Here is a 22,944-nt window from a genome sequence, read left to right on the forward strand (position 1 = left end):
TTAAAAAAAAAAAAAATTGGGATGACAAAAAGATCAGAAAATAAACAAGCATCCGTTTAAATGTGTCATTTGGTTAAAAGCTCTCTTTACTCTTTTTTAAAAAGTTTATTTATGGACCATTTCATCTTTTTGTAAAAAATTTATTCATGGACCAACATAGCTGTGATCAAATAGACTATGCATCCTTTGCCAACAGCTAGCCTTGTCTGCCTTGTAGTCAAAGAAGAGTTGCATGAAGGAATGCATGAGGTTGTAAGACATAGCAGCGTGGGAACCAGCAGTTAGCATAATGGCTATGTCGCTTGACTCCCACGTAGTCGACCGCGGTTCGCGTCCCAGACCCGGTGGCTTAAAACTCACGCCGGGCGCGTGTGCGTGCATGCCCAAGATCCCGAGAGGAGAATGGAGGAGAAGGGATTGCGGCGTGACCATCCCCCCTGGGGGGTGATTTCTCGCTTTCTGTCTCTCTGTCTCTCTCTGTCTGTCTGGCGAGCGCACGTGCCCTATAGTGAAAACCTCTCAAAAAAAAAAAAAAAAAAAAGACATTGCAGCGTAAGCGTAAGGTAAGCTTTTCATTTTAATTTTATCGCTTATGGAGGTGTTTATCTCTGAACAACTTTGTTGTTATACTGTAAAGGCAGCTTACATGAACACGTAAGATACAATAAATTGGCATAAATCCCTAGACGTTGGGAAAATTAATGAACACTCTGAATCACAGTTTCTTCATCCATAAAATGATGGGGTATTGTGCAGAGTAAATGAGATGTCTTCTAAAACACCAAGCATACAGAAGCTGGTCAACTTTCCCATCCTGTCAGGATTTGGGGCACACGCGCAAGTGTGTCCAACCTGTTTTTCAGGCTGCAGGAGTTGCTAGCCATGTGGTATCTAGCTCCACCAACAACTCAGGCACAGGAGATGGCCCAACAAATGCTCATTTCTTTTTCAATTAAAAAAAAAAAATGGCGGAACCAGTAGTTAGCGTAATGGCTATGTCGCTGAACTACCATGTAGCCGACCGCGGTTCAAGTCCCAGACCCGGTGGCTTAAACTCACGCAGGGAGCATGTGTGTGCATGCCCAAGATTCCAAGAGGAGAATGGAGGAGAAGGGATTGTGGCATGGCCATCTCCGCTGGGGGGAGATTTCTCACTTTCTGTCTCTCTGTCTCTCTCTGTCTTTCTGGTGAGTGCACTTGTCCTATAGCAAAAACTTCTCCAAAAAAAAAGGCAAATACATAATTTTGTGTTAGTTGTGACATTATTCTGTGCTTCTGTATTGTATTTTGTCTTTTTTTCAATGGTACTTTCCTGTATATTCTGATTAATGCCGTACACTGACAATATGAGGTAAAGTATTATTATCTTCCACACACATATTATTTTATTTATTTATTTTGAGAGGTTTTCACTATAGGGAACGTGCAGTCGCCAGAAAGACAGAGTGAGACAGAGAGACAGAAAGCGAGAAATCACCCCCCGGGGGGATGGCCACACTGTAATCCCTTCTCCTCCATTCTCCTCTCGGGATCTTGGGCACACACGCACACGCACCCAGCATGAGTTTAATCCACCGGGTCCGGGACTCAAACTGCGGTCGACCACATGGGAGTCCAGCGACAATGCCATTATGCCGACTGCTGGTCCCGTCTATATACATATTATAAAGCTGAGACAAATAGATGTGAAGTCTCTAAGCCAAGTTGTCTCAGTGAGCTAACATAAATGTAGCTTTAAATAAGTCTATTTTAAGCTTATTCTAAGTCTATTATTCTCATTAAACTCCTGCAATTCTACCAGGTGTCTGAGGGTGTTTGTTGTTTTTTTTACGTTTTATTACTCTTTCATAATGTTCTTCCATAGAGACTTACTAATAATCAGCAGAAAACACAACACTTTAATTACACTCTAATGCAAACAAACAAATAAATAAGAGATAGACAGAAAAAATACATCCTGTATGAACACAGTTGAGAATCAGAAGCTTTTGTCTTCAGAGCCTCTATTCTAATAACTCATCTTGTTTATATCTCAGACAAGGAGAACTTCAGACTATGGTCAGAATTCCAGAACCAGGGCCAGGCCCTGGAGAGTCAGGAAATTTCTATATACGTTCTACTACTTCGCAAGGCATGTTAGAACAGTGATGAGAAACTCTTCTGAATTAAAAAAAAATCTCTTTTTCTTTCTTGAGATATAAGAAACCAACTCTGAACTAATTGTGTCTTGTACCACGGTCTTAGTTCAAGTTACATTTCATTTCTTCCCCCGGACCCTACATCTCTGAGGGGCAGTAATTTTATGGATTAATTATTGCCTATTTTATAGCTTCACAAAAATAAATCAAATAGTACATACCCATTGTGTCTGGCTTAACTCATTCAATGTTCTATGTTTTTTGTTTGTTTGTTTGTTTGTTTTTTAGATTTTTTTTTTGAGAGGACTTTTGCTATAGGGCACGTGTGCTCACCAGACAGAGAGAGACAGAGAGACAGAAAGCGAGAAATCACCCCCCCAGGGGGGATGGCCACTCCGCAATCCCTTCTCCTCCATTCTCCTCTTGGGATCTTGGGCACACATGCACACGCACCTGACGTGAGTTTAAGCCACTGGGTCTGGGACTCGAACCGCAGTCGACTACGTGGGAGTCCAGCAACATAGCCATTACGCTAACTGCTGGTCCCTACTATGTTTGAGATTAATGCACATTATTGCTAGAATCAATAGTTTGTTCCTTTGTATAATTAGGTCGTGTGTCCTTGTATTAATACACCATAAATTGCATACCCATTCTCCTGTCAGTGGGCTTTGACAATTTCAAATGAGAAACTTCTCCATTTTTCTTTGTGTTCTTTTTTACTTTTTGCTTTTTTGTTTGTTTTCATTTTGCTTTGTTTTGTTCATTGCTCGATGGTGCATGTGCTCAGCAAAGAGAGACAAAGAGAGAGGAAGAAAAGAGAGACAGCACCCTCCTCTTGGGCGTGGTCACACTGCAATCATTTCTCCATCACTTCTCCATCCTGTTAGAACATTGGGCGCACACGCACATGTGTCCTGTGTGTTCCTGAAGCCACCAGAGTGGGATTGGATTTGTGGTTGGCCGTGTGGCTTGCTCAACCACTAGGCTATGGGCTCAGTTGTATCTTTGCTCTTTTTGGCTCACATAACATAGCTTCTGTGAAATTCTTGTACAATATGGAAAGACATTTTTTATTTCTCATGAATAAACAACTAGGAATATAATTGTTGGAGCATAGAATTGGTCAATTTTACCTTAATTGCAAACTGTCAGAGGGTTTTCTTAAATGTATTAACATCCCCATTGGCAACACCTCAGTGTTCCAGCTGTTCCACATCCACACTAATACTTGGTAATTTTAGACATTTTAAATAGTACAGGGTAATATCACAGTGAGGTTTAAAGTTGCAGTCCCCGGATGACTAGCGATTTTGTGTATTTTTTCATAAGTTTTTGGCCAACCGTGTGTCTTCTTCGTTAAAGTGACTATTGCCCATTTCTTTGTGAAATTGTCTTTTTTTATTATTTTTAAATTTGCTATATGGCATGTGCACTCATCAGAGAGAGAGAGGAAATAAGAAAGCACCCCCTAGGGGTGGGTCCCCAGGGGTGGCCATGCTGCAATCCCTTCTCCTCCATTCTCCTCTCAAGATTTCGGGTGCATACACATGCATCTGGTGTGTTTCTCAAGCTGTCCATCTAGACTTGAACGTCACTGGCAGTCCTGTGGGATCCAGCGACCTCAACCACGACACCAGCAGCTGATCCTAGATTGTCTTTATTACTGATTTTCCAGAATTTTAAAATATATTCTAGAGTTCAGTCTTTGGCAAATATTTGCAAGTACGGCAAGTATGTTTTTTTTTTCCCAGTTCTGGTTCCTTTTTCATGTGTGCATGTGTGTGTGTGTGTGTGTGTGTGTGTGTGTGTGTCTTATGATGAGGAAATTTTAATTAAGTCCAAATGACCATGTTTTATGATCAAGTCTGCTTTGCCTTGTCCAAAACATCTTTGCCTACTCCAAGATTGTAAATATACTGTCCTGGTTTAGTTTTAACATTTAGAAAAAGGTTTCTCAATCTTGCCACTACTGTATGTGCATTTTAAATTAGGTAATCCCTTCTCCTGGGCACACGTTATCCTGTGTTTTGCGGGATTTTTCTCAGTGGCCTGGCCTGTACCCACTAGACGACAACAGCATTAGTAGGATGGTAGTAGTTCAAGGTTCTTTTTTTTCTCTAGGAAATAGAGCTTTTCCGGAACTACTTATTTAAAAGAAGTTCTTGCTCCATTGCCTTGAATTGGCATCTTTCTTGAAAAATCAGTTGACCTCAGCGTGTGTCTATTCCTGCATTCTCTATTTTATTGTATTGATCTATTCATATGTCGTTATCTCACTCTACTTATTTAGCATGGTTTTTGAGACTCTAGGCTATTTTTTATATATATCATTTTAGAATGATTGGTCAAATTCTATAAAAATGTCTGTTTGGATTTTAATTGAGATTATATTGAAACTGTAAGAATTCTTTAAAATATCAGTGTTCTGTGTTCTGAGGCCAGCCAATGGCGTAGCAGTTACATTGTTGGACTCTCACATGGCTAACTGTGGTTTGCATCCTGAAGCCAGTGGCTTGGAACTCAGGCCTGGTGCATGTGTGGGCTGTGATTCCAGGAAGGGCAAGAAAGAGAAGGTGTTACAGCGTGGCCATCCCCTCTGGGGAGTGATTTCTCACCTCCCTTCTCACTGTCTCTTTCTCTGTCTTTTTTTTTTTTTTTTAGAGGTTTTAGCTATAGGGCGCGGGTGCTCGCCAGATAGACAGAAACAGACAGAGAGACAGAAAGCGAGAAATCACCCCCCAGGAGAATGGCCACACCGCAATCCCTTCTCCTCCATTCTCCTCTCGGGATCTTGGGCATGCACGCATAAGTGCCCGGCGTGAGTTTTAAGCCATCGGGTCTGGGACACGAACCGCAGTCGACTACATGGGAGTCCAGTGACATAGCCATTATGCTAACTGCTGGTCCCCCCCATATTAGATTTTTACAGTTCTTTGAACATACAACTTTCTCTGATTCCGGGCCTCTGCATATGTTGTCCTTTATCCGTCTGCTTTGCTCTTTAACTAATTTCCTGTTGCCTTCATGTCTCAGTTTACTGATGAGCTGCTCAATATCTTCCATGACTCTTTGGTTCTCCCAGTGTCCATTCCTATAGTACATTGCACTGCTTTAATAGTATTTATAGAACTCATCTGCTTCTATTATTTGTTGAATACAACCTTTCTGCTTAGAGCAGAAACCCCCGTGCCTGGTTGATTAAAAAGTATTCCATAAATATTTGTTGCTTTTTGAGAAAACTAAGGAGCAAAATCTTTTGATTGCTTTATCATAGATATTACAAAGGTGATTTTTAAAAAAAATTATTGGTGAGGAATCCACAGACATGTATCCAGATAGTCGTTAGCCAATAATTACAGTAAAGTTCCTTTTTTGTCCACTTTGCTAACGTTACCAACTATGTGTTCAAATCAGATAGTGCTCTTGTGTCTAGCTCAAGAGGACAATAAAGAACAACATTTTTGAAGAGCAGTTAGCGACAGTGGCACAAGGTATGTGCTAACAAAAACAATTGAAATAAATCTTCCAGCAGCTTGGTATCATTACCAAGACATTTGTCAAATAACATCAGTGATTTAATATTAACACATCAGCTTCAAGATAATTCTACAGCTTAAAAAATTCTACTGCCTAAGTATAAATAGGATCATACTGTTTCCTGCTATCCACAACTCTCTTGTTCTCTGCAGCTGAGGCATGCCTAGATATATGTGTTATGTATGCCAAGATTTTCACTAACTCTTCCTAGACAGTAGGATGATATTGCAGTAGACATCATTAGATATATTTTGTCTTTTATGTAGAAAATAAAGCACATCTAGGGAAGAAGACTTGGCTATTATGGAATGGCATTGACTACTCCATAATTCCTATTTGAAACCAGGACTTGACATACAGTAGTTGTTAAATAAACATTTATTTAATAAGTCAATAAAAATGACCATCACAAAAATTCAAAGCAAAGTCAATTATATTAAACAAAGTTGTTTATTGATTAACCCATAAACAGTTTTATTTTAAAAAAAAAGTATAAACTAAATTACTGTCTTGCCTTCAGTTAATAAAATGAGACTTTTCCTGGGCAGAAGCTCTGACTACCCCCCACAGTTTTTACAACGCTGAAGACCGTTCTCATTGCAAGCCGTGCACTTCAGGGCTTTGAAAGAGTCCGTAAAGCAGTTTCGGAACACTGACATCTTGCTCCCATGGCACACAGAGCATGGAATAAAGCCGAAACCTCCACAGGAGGGACACTCGTGTGGGTGCTGCACTCTCTGTGTAAGGGGGAAGGGGGACAAGAGAGTAAAGAAACAAAGTGTTAGCATGACGGCTCAACAAGCCTTCCCATCTTTCAGTACTGTGAATTGGCGTGATGCATTTGAAATCACCTCTCACCGGTACGTCTTAGACCCAGGGAAGAAATTAGCCAAAGTCCTCCTCCGGCTCCCTGCTGGCCAGCTATAGCAGAGACTTGAGTTTTAAAGCCTGGTGAATTTTAGGTTAAAGGTACATAAGAGGGCTTCTGCATAGTGTGAAAAAGCTATGCATGGATTTCACGAACTTTAGCACCAAAATAAAATTGTACCAACTTGTTATAACATATCTGAACAGGATCTGGTTTGAGGTACTGAGAAAGAGGAGACATTAGATTGAAAAGAATCCCTAGCAGAGCACTGAAGCAAAAACAATCATATTGATGCTGAAGAGTGTAATGGAAATCACTGATGCTTTACAAAAATTTGATGGGGGAACCAGCAGTTAGTGTAATGGCTATGTCGCTGGACTCCCCCATAGTCGACCTCGGTTCGAGTCCCGGACCTGGTGGCTTAAACTCATGCCGGGTGCGTGTGCGTGCATGCCCAAGATCCCGAGAGGAGAGTGGAGGAGAAGGGATTGCGGCGTGGCCATCCCCCCTGGGGGGGGATTTCTCGCTTTCTATCTCTCTGTCTCTCTCTGTCGGGTGAACACCCGTGTCCTATAGCAAAAAAAAATCCTCTCCAAAAAAGTTGATGGGAGCTGGACCAGCAGTTAGCATAACAGCTATGTCACAGGACTCCCATGTAGTCAACAGCAGTTTGAGTTCCAGACCCGGTGTCTTAAACTGACGTCGGGAGCATGTCCATGCGTGCCCAAGATCCTGAGAGGAGAATGGAGGAGAAGGGATTGCGGCGTGGCCATCCCCCCTGGGGGGGGATTTCTCGCTTTCTATCTCTCTGTCTCTCTCTGTCGGGTGAACACCCGTGTCCTATAGCAAAAAAAAATCCTCTCCAAAAAAGTTGATGGGAGCTGGACCAGCAGTTAGCATAACAGCTATGTCACAGGACTCCCATGTAGTCAACAGCAGTTTGAGTTCCAGACCCGGTGTCTTAAACTGACGTCGGGAGCATGTCCATGCGTGCCCAAGATCCTGAGAGGAGAATGGAGGAGAAGGGATTGCGGCGTGGCCATCCCCCCTGGGGGGGGATTTCTCGCTTTCTATCTCTCTGTCTCTCTCTGTCGGGTGAACACCCGTGTCCTATAGCAAAAAAAAATCCTCTCCAAAAAAGTTGATGGGAGCTGGACCAGCAGTTAGCATAACAGCTATGTCACAGGACTCCCATGTAGTCAACAGCAGTTTGAGTTCCAGACCCGGTGTCTTAAACTGACGTCGGGAGCATGTCCATGCGTGCCCAAGATCCTGAGAGGAGAATGGAGGAGAAGGGATTGCGGCGTGGCCATCCCCCCTGGGGGGGGATTTCTCGCTTTCTATCTCTCTGTCTCTCTCTGTCGGGTGAACACCCGTGTCCTATAGCAAAAAAAAATCCTCTCCAAAAAAGTTGATGGGAGCTGGACCAGCAGTTAGCATAACAGCTATGTCACAGGACTCCCATGTAGTCAACAGCAGTTTGAGTTCCAGACCCGGTGTCTTAAACTGACGTCGGGAGCATGTCCATGCGTGCCCAAGATCCTGAGAGGAGAATGGAGGAGAAGGGATTGCGGCGTGGCCATCCCCCCTGGGGGGGGATTTCTCGCTTTCTATCTCTCTGTCTCTCTCTGTCGGGTGAACACCCGTGTCCTATAGCAAAAAAAAATCCTCTCCAAAAAAGTTGATGGGAGCTGGACCAGCAGTTAGCATAACAGCTATGTCACAGGACTCCCATGTAGTCAACAGCAGTTTGAGTTCCAGACCCGGTGTCTTAAACTGACGTCGGGAGCATGTCCATGCGTGCCCAAGATCCTGAGAGGAGAATGGAGGAGAAGGGATTGCGGCGTGGCCATCCCCCCTGGGGGGGGATTTCTCGCTTTCTATCTCTCTGTCTCTCTCTGTCGGGTGAACACCCGTGTCCTATAGCAAAAAAAAATCCTCTCCAAAAAAGTTGATGGGAGCTGGACCAGCAGTTAGCATAACAGCTATGTCACAGGACTCCCATGTAGTCAACAGCAGTTTGAGTTCCAGACCCGGTGTCTTAAACTGACGTCGGGAGCATGTCCATGCGTGCCCAAGATCCTGAGAGGAGAATGGAGGAGAAGGGATTGCGGCGTGGCCATCCCCCCTGGGGGGGGATTTCTCGCTTTCTATCTCTCTGTCTCTCTCTGTCGGGTGAACACCCGTGTCCTATAGCAAAAAAAAATCCTCTCCAAAAAAGTTGATGGGAGCTGGACCAGCAGTTAGCATAACAGCTATGTCACAGGACTCCCATGTAGTCAACAGCAGTTTGAGTTCCAGACCCGGTGTCTTAAACTGACGTCGGGAGCATGTCCATGCGTGCCCAAGATCCTGAGAGGAGAATGGAGGAGAAGGGATTGCGGCGTGGCCATCCCCCCTGGGGGGGGATTTCTCGCTTTCTATCTCTCTGTCTCTCTCTGTCGGGTGAACACCCGTGTCCTATAGCAAAAAAAAATCCTCTCCAAAAAAGTTGATGGGAGCTGGACCAGCAGTTAGCATAACAGCTATGTCACAGGACTCCCATGTAGTCAACAGCAGTTTGAGTTCCAGACCCGGTGTCTTAAACTGACGTCGGGAGCATGTCCATGCGTGCCCAAGATCCTGAGAGGAGAATGGAGGAGAAGGGATTGCGGCGTGGCCATCCCCCCTGGGGGGGGATTTCTCGCTTTCTATCTCTCTGTCTCTCTCTGTCGGGTGAACACCCGTGTCCTATAGCAAAAAAAAATCCTCTCCAAAAAAGTTGATGGGAGCTGGACCAGCAGTTAGCATAACAGCTATGTCACAGGACTCCCATGTAGTCAACAGCAGTTTGAGTTCCAGACCCGGTGTCTTAAACTGACGTCGGGAGCATGTCCATGCGTGCCCAAGATCCCGAGAGGAGAATGAAGGAGAAGGGATTGTGGTGTGGCCATCCCCCTGGGGGGGGGTGATTTCTCACTTTCCATCTCTCTGTCTTTCTCTGTCTTTCTGTAGCAAAAACCTCTCCAAAAAAAAAAAAAAAAAAAAAAAAAAAAAAAAAAAAAAAAAAGAAAAAAAAAAGAAAAAAATCATCATATGAAATCATTTCATATATTTACAAGCCAAATAATTCTGGATGGTTATTTGTATTTAAAGAAAATACTTTAACTTTCTCTTTAGTATCATTTAACAGCTTTTTATCTTCATTTATAGAATACTACCAGTAACAGCAGGTCTGAAAAACACAAAACTAAATGCTAAGGAGTGGAAGGTTGCACTAGGAAGGGAAGATCCATTGCTGTATTGAACATTTTGAATGTTTTATTTCTGCAGAGTGCTTCCAAATGCATTCTCAGATAGACTCTTTCCTCACTCGGTCCTCTCCAGTACTGATACTGGCTTCAGTAGCGGCATAATTTGAGCATCATTATCCTCACTTCATGTTTATGGAGACAGATACAGAAATCCCTGGGGCATTTTGCAAGTCCATAAAATTTTCCCCAGTAGCTATCAACGTTTCTACTCTATGCAAAGATGAAGTATCTCTAGTTGCAGAATAAAAACAACTAGGGAGTATGTTGAAAATAATAGCTTGAAACTTGCTCATATGCCTTTCTAGTTGCATTTTAAAGCGTGTAACCTTTGCAGTAGAGGTTTCTCTTAAGTCCGAAGTCTGGGAGAAGGGAGATTTGGAGCCATAGAATGAATACACATAGAAGGGAAATGAATGGATGCTAAGCCTCTTAACTTGCAAAATGGGGATTTACAACAATGTTTGAAGTCCTGTCTTCGTGAAAAGAAAAATTGCCAAAATAAAGTGACCAATTTGTGTCTTCTCATCTCAGTATCTTGTCTTATAAGTCATATAAGGTTATATCATCTATTATATTTTTAAAGCTTGCATTTCTACTCCACAATTTGATAGTTGGAGATGATTTCTAAATATGCTTCAAATGTGTTTATTTGCTATCCTGTGTACTTTCTATATAAAATCTCTTCCTCTTCTTTTTTTCTGGACCTTCTCCAGTCAAAAGATTTCTAATCTTATGCTGTGTTTAACATTCTGATATGGGACTAGCAGTCAGTGTAATAGCTATGTCGCTAGATTCCCATGTAGTTGATCACGGTTCGAGTCCCAGACCCGGTGGCTTAAACTCATGCCGGGTGCGTGTGCGTGCATGCCCAAGATCCCGAGAGGAGAATGGAGGAGAAGGGATTGTGGTGTGATCATCCCCCCTGGAGGGTGATTTCTCCCTTTCTGTCTCTCTGTCTCTCTCTGTCTTTCTGGCAAGCGCACACACCCTATAGGAAAAAACCTCTACAAAAAAAAATTCTGATATAAACTTTTCTTACACACTACCATGATAAATACCTTAAAGTCACATTTAAAAAAAATATCCAACTGAAAAGGAACCTGCTTAACCTGTATGAACCAACCATTTACCCAGCATATACAACTGTAAGAACGTTTTCTGCAGGAAATAAATACTCTTTCATACATACTAGCCCGTGTAATGTATTTTGAAACACGAACATTGTGCATATGGTTGCCTGCAGCTATATATTTCATTTTTCAGATACGTATTTTCTATGTATCACAAGATTTGCTTACAATTACAGTTGGCTTAGCTATTGTATCAAGGTGCCAAAACTCACGTGAAAACTCATTTTAGTGGCACAGATTTCTTGGATGGAAAGTAGTGACTGCCGATATAAAGGAACAAATGAGGAAGTGTGTGAAGATTGTGGAAGATAGATTATGTACAGTGATTTGTCTACTTCAGGAGTGGCTTTTAGTCATTTCTTTGTGCAAGAAGCTGCCTGAAAAAAAGATGCACTGGAGTTAAATTATTTATTTATTTAGATTTTTGCCACAGGGCAAACACGCTCACTGGAGAGAGACTGAAAGGTGGGGAAAGTAAGAAATCACTCCTCAAAGGGGATGACCATGCCACAATTATTTCTCCTCTATTCTTCTCTCAAGATGTTGGGCAAACATGCACATGTGTCTAGTTGGTTTTTCCAAGCTGCTGGCCTAGGACTCGAACCACAGAGTCAACCAAGTGCCTTAACCACCATGCTACCTGCTGGTCCCTTGAGTTAAATTTTATATGATATTAAAATATCTTTAGAAAAAATATTCTTTCACTATAAACAAACTCAAATGGCAGGTAAAAACCACAAGTACTTTAAAAGTAAAACACAGAAGAATTAGTATGGTGTTTTTTTGTTTTGTTTTGTTTTGATTTTTACGAGTTTTCCAAAGAATAAGACAATGTAGACAAACCCTTGACATTCCCAATGGCTCTGACAGGAAGCCATTGTCAAAATGTTTAATAGCATGCACATTGAGTGCACCAACCCTGTGGAATTGACACTGGGCTGGCCGAGGACAGGAGAAGGGACCTGAAGCTCCCTGAGTCCAGGACATCACTCACTACTGCTGGGTTGTGAACAGGGCTGGGTTCCTAGGAGAACAGACTCGTCAAATGTACAAAACAAGGATGCGGGATGCCCAGTTAAATGTAAATGCCTGAAAGACTGCAAATAATGTTTGTTTAAGTATGTCCCAAATATTGCATGGGACATATTAAAACTGTAAAATTATTCATAATTTATCTGAAATTTAAATGTAAGTGGTCATCCTGTATTTTATCTGTCAACCTTATAGGGCAGGAACTGCCAGAGATTTGACATGTATTGACAGATATTTGATCATCTCAGGGCAGTAGCTATTAATCAAGCAGTATAAATTATTTCAATATCTTGGGACCACCAGATGGCATAATGGTTATATCTCTGAACTCCCACATAGTGGACCATGGTTTGAATCCTGGACCCGGCAGTTTAAAACTCCCACTAGGCACATGTGTGTGCATGCCCAAACTCCAGAGAGGAGACTGGAGGAGAAGGGACTGCAGCATGGCCATCCCCTCCGGGGGTCGATTTCTTGCTTTTTGTCTCTCTGTGCACATGCCCTATAGCAAAAATCATTCTAAAAAAAAAACATAAAAAATTTAAAAACATAGATTTCTTTCTCTCTCCAGCAAGTACATATACCTTATAACAAACTTAAAAAAAAAAAAAAAAAAAAGAGAAAGTGATATTCAATTGGTAAGACCATCCCACTCACTCATTCTGCATAGATTTATTGAATGTCCTCCACTAACCAGGTAGTGGGCAAGATATGGAGGAGAGAGATGAAGTAGAGATTTCTCTGTTCTCTTAACTAAATCCTAGCCCCGCTTGCGGGTTTTTGAGCAGGGTTTTTTCATACTGTAGGCATCCAAAGTGAAGCACACATAATTCTCAAGTGTGTAGCAAAGACCAGGTAGGGAAGAGTACAAGGGAGGAGTTCATGAAAGACCGAAAACTACACCCCCTTCATAGCACAAACTCAAATCTCAGTAATATGAAAACCTTATCCTCAGCTACTTAACATAGAAACGGGATCAAGAGTCTTAGTATCTTCCTTAAGATCAGAAATTAGAGCATTTTTCTTTTCTTTTTTAAATTTTTTTACAATTAAAGTATGAATTTGTTCTGGTACAAAAACGTTTTGAAATTCATATATAGTTTTTCCATTACACGTAGTTCCATGGGCTTTTTTATTTTTCTGAAGCATTTTTTTTTCTTTTTTTGGAGAGGTTTTTGCAATGGGGCACGAGCACTCGCCAGGACAAGAGAGACAGAGACAGAAAATGAGAAATCACCTCCTGGGGATGGGGGGCATGGCCATGTTGCAATCCCTTCTCCTACATTCTCCTCTCAGGATCTTGGGCACGCACACACATGCACCTGGTGTGAGTTTAAGCCAGCAGGTCTGGGACTCGAATCACGGTTGACTACACGAGAGTCCAGCAACATAGCTATTATGCTAACTGCTGGTCCTGATCCAGCTACTTTCAATAGCAAGTTCAGCTGGTAATTTCAAGAAAATCAGTTTTAACTTTAATAAATCAAATAAATGCTAAGGAAAGTTGCTTAAAACTTAAAGCCTGAAAACAGGTTAGGATTGTGTTCAAATAGTAAGTACATGAACCTATCGGCAGCTCAAGACAAGACAAAAATCCTTAAAACCAGAAAACAAAGCCTAGAAGAAAATCAGCAAAGTTGTAGTCAAAAGTCATAAAATGCTATTTCACCAGTTTAGTCTCATGTACTTAATCTATTGTCTGTCGTGGTTTGATCTTCCTGATTAAATTCTGGGATATAATATTCAACTCCGGACTTGTCCCTGTGATTAAGTTGGCCATTTTCTTAGTTTTTGAACTCTTATTTCTGTGTGTCTGTATTTAATTTTACTGGTAGAGCACTCCCTAGAGAACTTCTTAGAGAGCTGGTCTGGTGTAGGTAAATTCTTTCAGGTTTTGTTTATCTGAGAATGTTCTTGTCTTTTCTTCCCATATGAAAGATAATCTTACTGGGTACAGTATTCTTGGTTGAAATTGCTGTTCCCTTAACATTTTGAATATATTTTCCCATTCTTTCCTCGCTCACATTGTTTCTGATGAGAGGTCCGCTGTCAGCCTGATGGGATGTCCTTTGTAGGTAACTTGCCATTTTTCTCTTGCCCATCTTAGTATCTTGTCTTTGTCTGTGATTTTGGTCAATCCTCCTATAATGTGTTTTGGAGAAAATCTTCTTGAGTTGATTCTATTTGGGGTCCTTTGTATTTCTTGGGACTAGATTTTGAGTGGCTTTCTAGGTTTGGAAAATTTTCTTACAGGATTTTATGGAATAGATTATCAATGCCCTTATGTATCTCTTTGCCTTCTGGGATATCAACTATATGGATGTTTGGACATTTGATGGTATCTAGTATTTCTCGTATATTATTCTCATTTTGGGGGCAATTTTCTCAGTGTCTGGGGTGGATTTTTCTAGGCCAGAAATTTTCTCTTCTACGTCTGAGATTCTATTTTCTGTATGATCTAGTCTGCATTTAATATCTTCAGGGGAGGTTTTGCCTTCCTGTATTAAAGCCTTCATCTCTAACAGGTCCATTTGATTCTTTTTTAAAGTGTGTAATTCCTCTTTTAGATCTTGCAAGAATTTCCTCACCTCTTGGAACTTGTCAGCTCCTTTATCCTGCCTCTTCCTCAGTTTTTCTCTCTTGTCTTCCTTCTCTGTTAGCTTTGTCATTATGAATATTCTAAATTCTTTATCAGACATTTCCATGATTCCCATTGAACTGTCTGTGGATGAAGAGGAGTTATTCTTTCCTCTTGGAGGAGAGGTATTTTCTTGCTTTTCCATATATTTTGTGGCCCTGTGGTGACTTCTAGTCATCTGATAGATAGTGTGTTTCTCCCTAATTCTTGTAGTTCAATCTGAGTGTTCAGGAGCATGCAGAAGGAGGTGATCTGGAATCTCTTTGCCGTTCCATTTTTATCCATTTGTGCAGCAGATTCAGTGGATATTGAGAAATATGTTAACCCTAATAGTTCTCTTAGATCCATCTAGAAACACAGTGAATGGAGATTGAGGAGCAGAATGATGAGATTAAAAAAAGCAGAGTGATGAGATAAAAGAAAAAGAAAAGGAGAGAGAGAGAGAGAAAAACAACAAAGAAACAGAGAGAAAAGGAAAGAAAATTTTAAAAACAAAAGCGAAAAATTAAAGAACACACGGCAAGCAAGTGCACTACGCAAAATCACTAGTTTCCAGGAGCCATGGAGGAGTCTTCTTCTGAAGGCCTGTCCCTTGCCTCTCCTGGATGGGAGGGGAAAAGGAGATTATTAGCAAGATAAAGGAGTGACTGAAAGCCAAGAGAATACTTTACCTTAAAAAATTTCAAAAAGGAAAAATTACCAAAAAATGAGAAGACAGAGACAGAGGCAGAGAGAGACAGAGACAGGGACAGAGACAGAGAGAAGGCTAGAGGGGCTCCCTACCACTAAGGTTTGTGGGCTGGAGGCTGAATTATCAGTAAAAAAATCTTCATTTCTCTTTTTTCCCTGAAATCACTAGTTCTCAGGAGCCATGAAGGCGTCTTCTTCTCAAAACATGCATCATATTTTTAATGGTCTGATACCATTCCTTAAGAATAGAGGAAGAGATCATTGTGACTCTGATTCCTGTTACTTCTGGTTATGACTGCCATCTCCTGGCGCAGGCCTGGAGATAGTCATCTGTTGATACTGCCTGATGACTAAGATATTGCTGTTATGTCAGAAATGTTTTTGCATCAATTCACCATCAAGGGATGTGAGGTCAAGTAATTGGCTCAGGAGGTTATAGCTAGTAGACCTTGAAAAGAACGATGTCCTTTGACCTTTCATGGAATCGAATTGCTAATATTCATAACTGAAAAACAATGATGGGGTCTCAGCTCAGTTCTTGCTCAGGCCTGTTCCCACTCCAGAGTGCAACGTGGTGACCTCCCATGCACCAGTCCACCGAGCTGTCTGCACACCAGGCTCATTGTTTTCTATTTCAGATATTATTTGATCCCATCTCAGTAGGAATAAGAGAGTTCCTTAAGTATCCTATCATAGGGGAAGCAGCCTGTTTAAGCCTCTGTGACCAGAGATTTCATCATCCAGATTATCCATGAAGCAGGCTTACCCACGGCATGTAATCACCTATGGATAATTCACCTGTGATTGTGTGTGTGTGTGTGTTCATGTTTATAACTAGATTTAACAGTTTAATACAGCAAATGCTTGACAAAATGCTTACAAAATACCTCTGTGCCTGGCCAACTTGCTGAGAAAATAAATGAGCATATAGTTCATTGAGGACGTGAGTCCAATATCCCACCAAAAAATAGAATACAAGGAAGACTTTAACAACTCCCCCAACAACAACAACAAAAAGGTTATAGGCATTTAAGGTGAATGAGATCAGAAATGCATTTTTGGAGGAGTGATACTACAGACGGGCCTGAAAGATGGTGGAGGGAAATGAGGAAATGGAATAACAACATCCCAGGCAAACAGAATGGCTGGCCCAAAGCAGAGTAGTGAGGGAACCAGCAGTTAGCGTAATGGCTATGTTACTGGACTCCCACGTGATCCACTGTGGTTCGCATCCTGGACCCGGTGGCTTAAAACTCACGCCGGGCACATGTGCGTGCGTGCCCAGGATCCTGAGAGGAGAATGGAGGAGAAGGGATTACGGCGTGACCATCCCCCCTGGGAGGTGATTTCTCACTTTCTGTCTCTATGTATCTCTCTGTCTGTCTGGCGAGTGCACGCCCTATAGCAGAGTAGTGAGAAAACAGAGATACCACATAGTCCTTACTTTTGATTGAAGTGGAAGGCATGGTAGAGAATCAGAAATGAGATTAGTGAAGAAGATCATTCCAAGAAGAGCTAGCAGTGGCATTTAGATACTAGGAGACCATCTGGCATCGTTCTCCTGGGAGAGTCCTATTTCATGTTTGCTGTCCCAGCATGGTTGTTAATGCATTCTTTCACTCTCAAAGTGTCCCCATCTAGATGATAAATTATTTGATCTTCCTACATATAGGGAGATGCAGGCTGATACAATAATTTAGCAAAGAGAGATTAAGAGTTTCCTGATTGCATCCTAATTTGATGCATTATTTGCCTGATGCTGCATTATAAGTCTAGAAATAAAAATTAAAATGTGCTTTTTTGGGGGAGAAACAAATTTTTCTTTAATCTTTAGAAGTATTGAGCAGCTCCATTAGAAAAATAAAGTAGTTTCAATGAAAAATACTTAAAGGGCTTCAAGATAATTGCCTGGCTTAGAACACCTCATCAAGGTCTCTGTTACAGAGAATTAGACTGGAATAAAGTTGACTAAAATGTTCATCTAATAGCATGACGTTGTTATGCTAATATTAAAGGCACCCTATCGTCATGGCAGGTGACATCAAATTAAAATGGCCACATGTACCCAATGAACATATTCTCCAGAACACTGGGGTGGTAGGGACAGTGATTCAATTAGGAAAACCTAGTTACTATCGGAATGTGTACAACATATTGATTATTAAAAATAAGTTGCTAGAAGCACAGTTACCTCAATTTTGGTTAAAAGGTCTTGTAGTTCTCCTGATTCATTCATTGACAAAATTTTCTCAGCACCCTATTAACAAGAGAGAGGAAGGGGGAAGAAAATCCATTTTGTTAGTATTTGAGAACACAAAGCTGTATCCAGGAAAGCGTAAGCAAAAAACTAATAAACACAATTCTTCCCTTCAGTCCTGAGTAAACTTACAACCAGAAGACCAAAGAGGAGAAATTTCTCTTTACTGTTATATACTCTCACATCTAGTAGGACTTACTGCAGACCAGAGACAGGGTGTGGGTAGGAGGTAAGCTCTGAATGGCCCAGGTGTGGTAGGATCCAGCACACCCTTCGTAGCTGTTCAAGGAGCCTGGAGCCAGCTCTACCATTTAGCAAAGGGAGACTTTGAGCAAATTTCTAGACTGAGTTGTCTTTTCCCTACTTCAAGAATCCCTAGACAGAACGTAATGATTATAGCAGCTAATGATAGTGGCAATAGTAACCACCAATATTATTGAGTACATATGAGACTTGTAATCATTCATGAAATGTAAATTTAAAAAAAAAACTGCATGGGATTGGGACCAGCAGTAAGCATAATGGCTATGTTGCTGGACTCCCACATAGTCGACCGCAGTTTGAGTCCAGGACCCGGTGGCTTAAACTCATGCCCAAGATCCCAAGAGGAGAATGGAGGAGAAGGGATTGCAGCGTGACCATCCCCCCTGGGGAGTGATTTCTCATTTTCTGTCTCTCTGTCTCTCTCTTTGTGGCAACCACACATGCCCTATAGCAAAAAGCCTCTCCAAAAAAAAAAAAAAGCTGCATAAAATTCACAATTGTTTGCACCAATATTAAATAATATTTTTTTCTTTCTTTTTTTTTTTTTTTTTGCAGAGATTTTTGCTAGTAGGGCACATGCACTTGCCAGAGAGACAGAAAGAGAGAAAGTGAGAGATCACCCCCCAGGGGGATGGCTCCATGACAATCCCTTCCCCATTCTCCTGTTGGGATTCTAGGCATGCACGCACATGCACCTGGCAAGAGTTTCAAGCTGCCAGGTCCAGGATTCGGGGACTTAAACCACAGTCAGCTATGTGGGAATCCAGCTCCTTAATCACTATGCCACCCGTTGGCCCCTTAATTCATATTTTAATTCCATTTATCCCTGAGTTGTTTTGTTTTATATTTTGTATTTTTTATATTTTATATTTTGTGTTTTTTTTTGGGGGGCGGGTATTTTGGGTTGCTAGAGGGCACATGCACTTATCAGAGAGAGAAAGAAAGAGAGAGAGAGTATTCTCTAATGGGGCAAGATCACACCACAATTCCTCCTCTGTTTCTCCCTCCTTCAGCTTTCTGGACATGCGCATACATTCACCACTGAGTTTTTCAAGCTGCCAGGGCTCGGATTTGCACTGTCATTGGCCATGTGGGGATTCTCAAGGCCAGGGACTGGCTCTTGAACTTCTTGAAATCCCCTTGTCTTGTGAGGCGGCAACAAACATCATCTAATTTGATGTAGTAGACTCTATTAGCAGAAATTGAATGTCCATGAGATTAAACAATTCCAAGGCCACCCAAGTAGGAAGCAGAGAAGGAATTTGAACAGTTGGGAGACGGATGCCAAAGATGATGTCATTCACTTTGAAAGCTGTACTGCAAAAACCTGAGAAAGGGGGTCATGTGAGCACGTTCCAACAAACTCATCACATTTCCTGCAAATACCCTATTTTCCTTTCATTTCCAGCCTCTTCTCACATTCTCCCACTCTACTTCTCAACACAGAACCATGAAAAGAGAGGGAGGAAGATTGGAGTCATTCTTTCTGACCAAAGGCAGAGACCACATCTGCCTGGTCCATACTGTGTGCCCGGAAACCACAGTTTCTGGCTCAGAGTAGGCGGTGAGTCTAGTTTTGATCAATGAACAAGACAGGGAGAAATACCATCATACAATGAATGTTTTGGAAGGCCAGTCTCAGAGCCTAGTGGTGAGACTATCTTCAACTTGGCCAACCATGGTCTGAATCTCAGCCCCTGTGGATTGAAAACACACCAGATGTGGGTTCAGCGGTTAGCATAATGGCTATGCAAAAAAATAGCATAATGGCTATGGACTCCCATATAGTCGACCGCAGTTCGAGTCCCGGACCTGGTGGCTTAAAACTCACGTGTGTGTGCATGCCCAAGATCCCGAGAGGAGAATGGAGGAGAAGGGATTGTGGTGTGGCCATCCCCCCTGGGGGGTGATTTCTCGCTTTCTGCCTCTCTATCTCTCTCTGTCTGCCTGGTGAGTGCACGCGCCCTATAGCAAAAACCTCTCCAAAAAAAAAAAAAGAAAACACATCAGATGCATGTGTGTGCATGCCCCAAATCTTAACAGGAAGGAAAACTGGACAATAAGGGGTTGCAGTGTGACCACACTCCATGGGGGAGAGGGGTGCTTTCTCTCTCTGTGTCTCTCTTTTTCTCTGACGAGCACAGGCAACCTCTGTCAATTTTAAACAAAACAAAACTATTTTTAGATTCCTGTTTGTGCTAAGCAGGGTGGAAAACACAAAGACTCATTTAAAAAATAAAAAGATCCCAGTTAAGGATGTTACAAGCTATTTTTACATAAACACGGACAAGTAAACCATCATTTAGAACAACAAGTACGTGCCAAAAGCTTAATGAAGAAAAAAGAAATTGGTGGGTTGAGAAATCACAACAGGGGGAAATCTGCTTATTGAGGGGAGGTTTTGTGAAGTTGGTGGCTTTTGTCCAAGACCTTGAAGACTGGGTGAGGTTCCTAAGGTAGGGGAGCAACCTATGAAGAGCCCTAGTTTGTTGTTTCACTCCGTGTATCATGTAATTCATGTCATCTTAATCGCCATGGGAAATGTCAAGTTGATGTATTAAAAAGCACTATGGATGAATACGCAGAGCTATGAGAATACACGCCTATGCAACCTCTGAGGCAGAGTATGCTCCTCTCCTTCCTGCCAGTTTTGGCAATAATACAGGCATGACGCACCTAAAGGAAGAACAGAGGTAATGAAAGCACTCTGACAAAACATTAAAGCCTGAAACTTGGAAATAACTGGTAATATGTTAGTTGGGCTCCGTTCTCTTTCTTTTAAGAGTCGGCGAAGCTAAAATGAAAAAAGCCTCTGGGGGATTCGGTACAGGAACGAAGGCAGGAAGGAGAATATATACCTCATTTTTCGTGAATGAGAGAAAACGCACCACGATGCCTAGCAAGAAATTGAATGTATCAGAGCAGCTCTCCCACGCGCACTGCCCTGCTCTCCTGTCACCGACGCACCTCACCCTAGTCAGGTGTTCAGAACAGAATCGGGGCGCCAAGGAAGGACCTAGTGCATTACTTTTATTTATTTTTATTTATTTATTTTACATACTTTCACTGAGCATCACCACAGCATCCAAAATGTGATTTTACAGCCAGAATACACTGCAAAGGGGCTTAATCCTACATGTTGTCATCAACAAATAATTTTCCATTGCTTGTTTCTTGTATATATATTTCCATTCCTTTATTCTTTCCCTCATTGTATTCATTCACAAAATATCTTAATTAATCTAAATACTTTCCATAGTAAATGTAGCTGATAGATACATATCTGTGAACACAAGCTGACATTAGGCATGAAACTCGGGATAGAAAGACTATACTATGAAATAGCACATAGCTGAGGCTATATAGCTTACTGTGGTTACTAAATAGGTGTTTATAAATACATTTTTTAATTTCAAGAAAGGCAGTTTTTAGCTTTAATAAATCAAAATCAAACTATGTTAAGAGAAAGTTGTTTTATACTTAAAGCCAGGAAATAGGTTAAGATTCTGTTTGAATAGCAGGTACATGGACCTGTCCACAACTCAAGAGAAGACAGAACTCCTTAACACTGGAAAACAAAGCATAGAAGATCAGTAATTTTTTTTTTTTTTTTGGAGAGGTCTTTGCTATAGGGAGCATGCGCTCGCCAGAAAGAGAGAGACAGAGAGACTGAAAGCAAGAAATCACCCCCCAGGGGGAATGGCCACACTGCAATCCCTTCTCCTCCATTCTCCTCTCGGGATCTTGGGCACACATGCACACGTGCCCAGCGTGATTTTAAGCCACCAGGTCCAGGACTCAAACTGAGAGAGTGAGCATTTCCATAAGCATTGACATTCTGGGGAAATAATCTTTTCATGGTTGGTGTTTAGCTAAGAATATCACACACAAGTTTATTACTTTTTATGTCTAACTCCATCTTTCCATTGCACACTAGTGGAAATTAATCGATCATTCAATTTCCTGCCATAGTTTACCAAGACTTCTAGAATATCTACGGAAATGTTCCTGGTAGATGTTTTAAATACTACAATTCTGAAAATTATAGTAATGTTGAGTCATGTTAAGTGCTTTATAGAAAGGGACTCTTTTAGTCCTCAGTGCAAAGTCGGCATTGTTGTCTCAATTTTTAAAATGAAATGAAATCTGAAGAGAACAAGGAACAGGCATAAGATGCTTCAGTTCATCAGTTCAGGGCTGATGTGCACTTTTTCCACTCTGTCATGCATGTTCGTTGCTCACTGATGTAACCGTGTCAGTGAGGAAAAGGGTTCCGATCACACACTCCTACCATGGGAATATGAGAGTCCATGGTTAGGATTCAGTGTTGACTAGGTGCCCAAGAAGTTCAAGTGAATAAAAGCTTTCTCTGCAATGACTTCATATCCACAATGAATGTGCCAGTGAAGCTATAAAGTGTCCCAGTTCATTTTGTTTCTCAATCCCATGTCTTATTCAGTTATTTAGACTGCTTCGTGGAAGCCAGGAAAAGATCTATCTCATTACCCTTCGATACATGAAATTAAATCTACCTCCGCCAAATGCTTCACACCTTAAAATTCTGAACCAAGTGAGCTGTAACGTGGGAATGAGCCACTTCATCTTATACGTAACAAGCTTCGCAGGCAAAGAGAGTGCATGTGTATATTTCTTCTTGTAGGTGGAAGAGACTCACACCTTCAAGGAATATGAAAAAGATGGCAAAGGAAATCAGCCCCTTGTCCACTAGGAAGTCTGGAACCTTTCCCCACCATTTTTAATCCATGAATGTGCAATGAATGGTCATTCATTCATTTCTTTTTCTTTTTTTTTTTAATATATGATCAGCTATTTAATTAGGTTCTTGGCAAAAGAAAATCTAGAACACCAATTTGTGAGGATAAACTCCATTTGTAAGGGCAAACACGGATCGCAGGTAGCCCTGGAGCTGAGGAACAGCTTTGATTTTTGGTAAAATTTGCAAATCCACAGCTTTCTGATCAATCTTGCGCTGCTTTGAAATCTCGTATTTCTCCTTCTCTGTGTCGAAGATCTCACCTTCCTGGTGTCTGGGCTTCCGCAGTTTCTTTTTCTTGAAGTAAGCATCGGTAAGGT

General features: G+C 41.5%; 1 protein-coding gene across 1 annotated transcript in view; it reads right to left on the bottom strand.

The window, feature by feature from the left end:
• Positions 1–6,235: 6,235 nt before the first annotated feature.
• GRXCR1 (glutaredoxin and cysteine rich domain containing 1) overlaps positions 6,236–22,944 on the bottom strand; it is a 71,643-nt gene continuing 54,934 nt past the window's right edge. Inside the window, 2 exon segments of the mRNA XM_027766993.1 lie at positions 6,236–6,415; positions 17,521–17,586. Of these exon segments, the coding sequence (XP_027622794.1) occupies positions 6,236–6,415; positions 17,521–17,586 (246 nt within the window).

This window comes from Tupaia chinensis, unplaced genomic scaffold, assembly GCF_000334495.1.
Source record: "Tupaia chinensis unplaced genomic scaffold, TupChi_1.0 Scaffold143819_1, whole genome shotgun sequence".
NCBI classification, from domain to species: domain Eukaryota; kingdom Metazoa; phylum Chordata; class Mammalia; order Scandentia; family Tupaiidae; genus Tupaia; species Tupaia belangeri.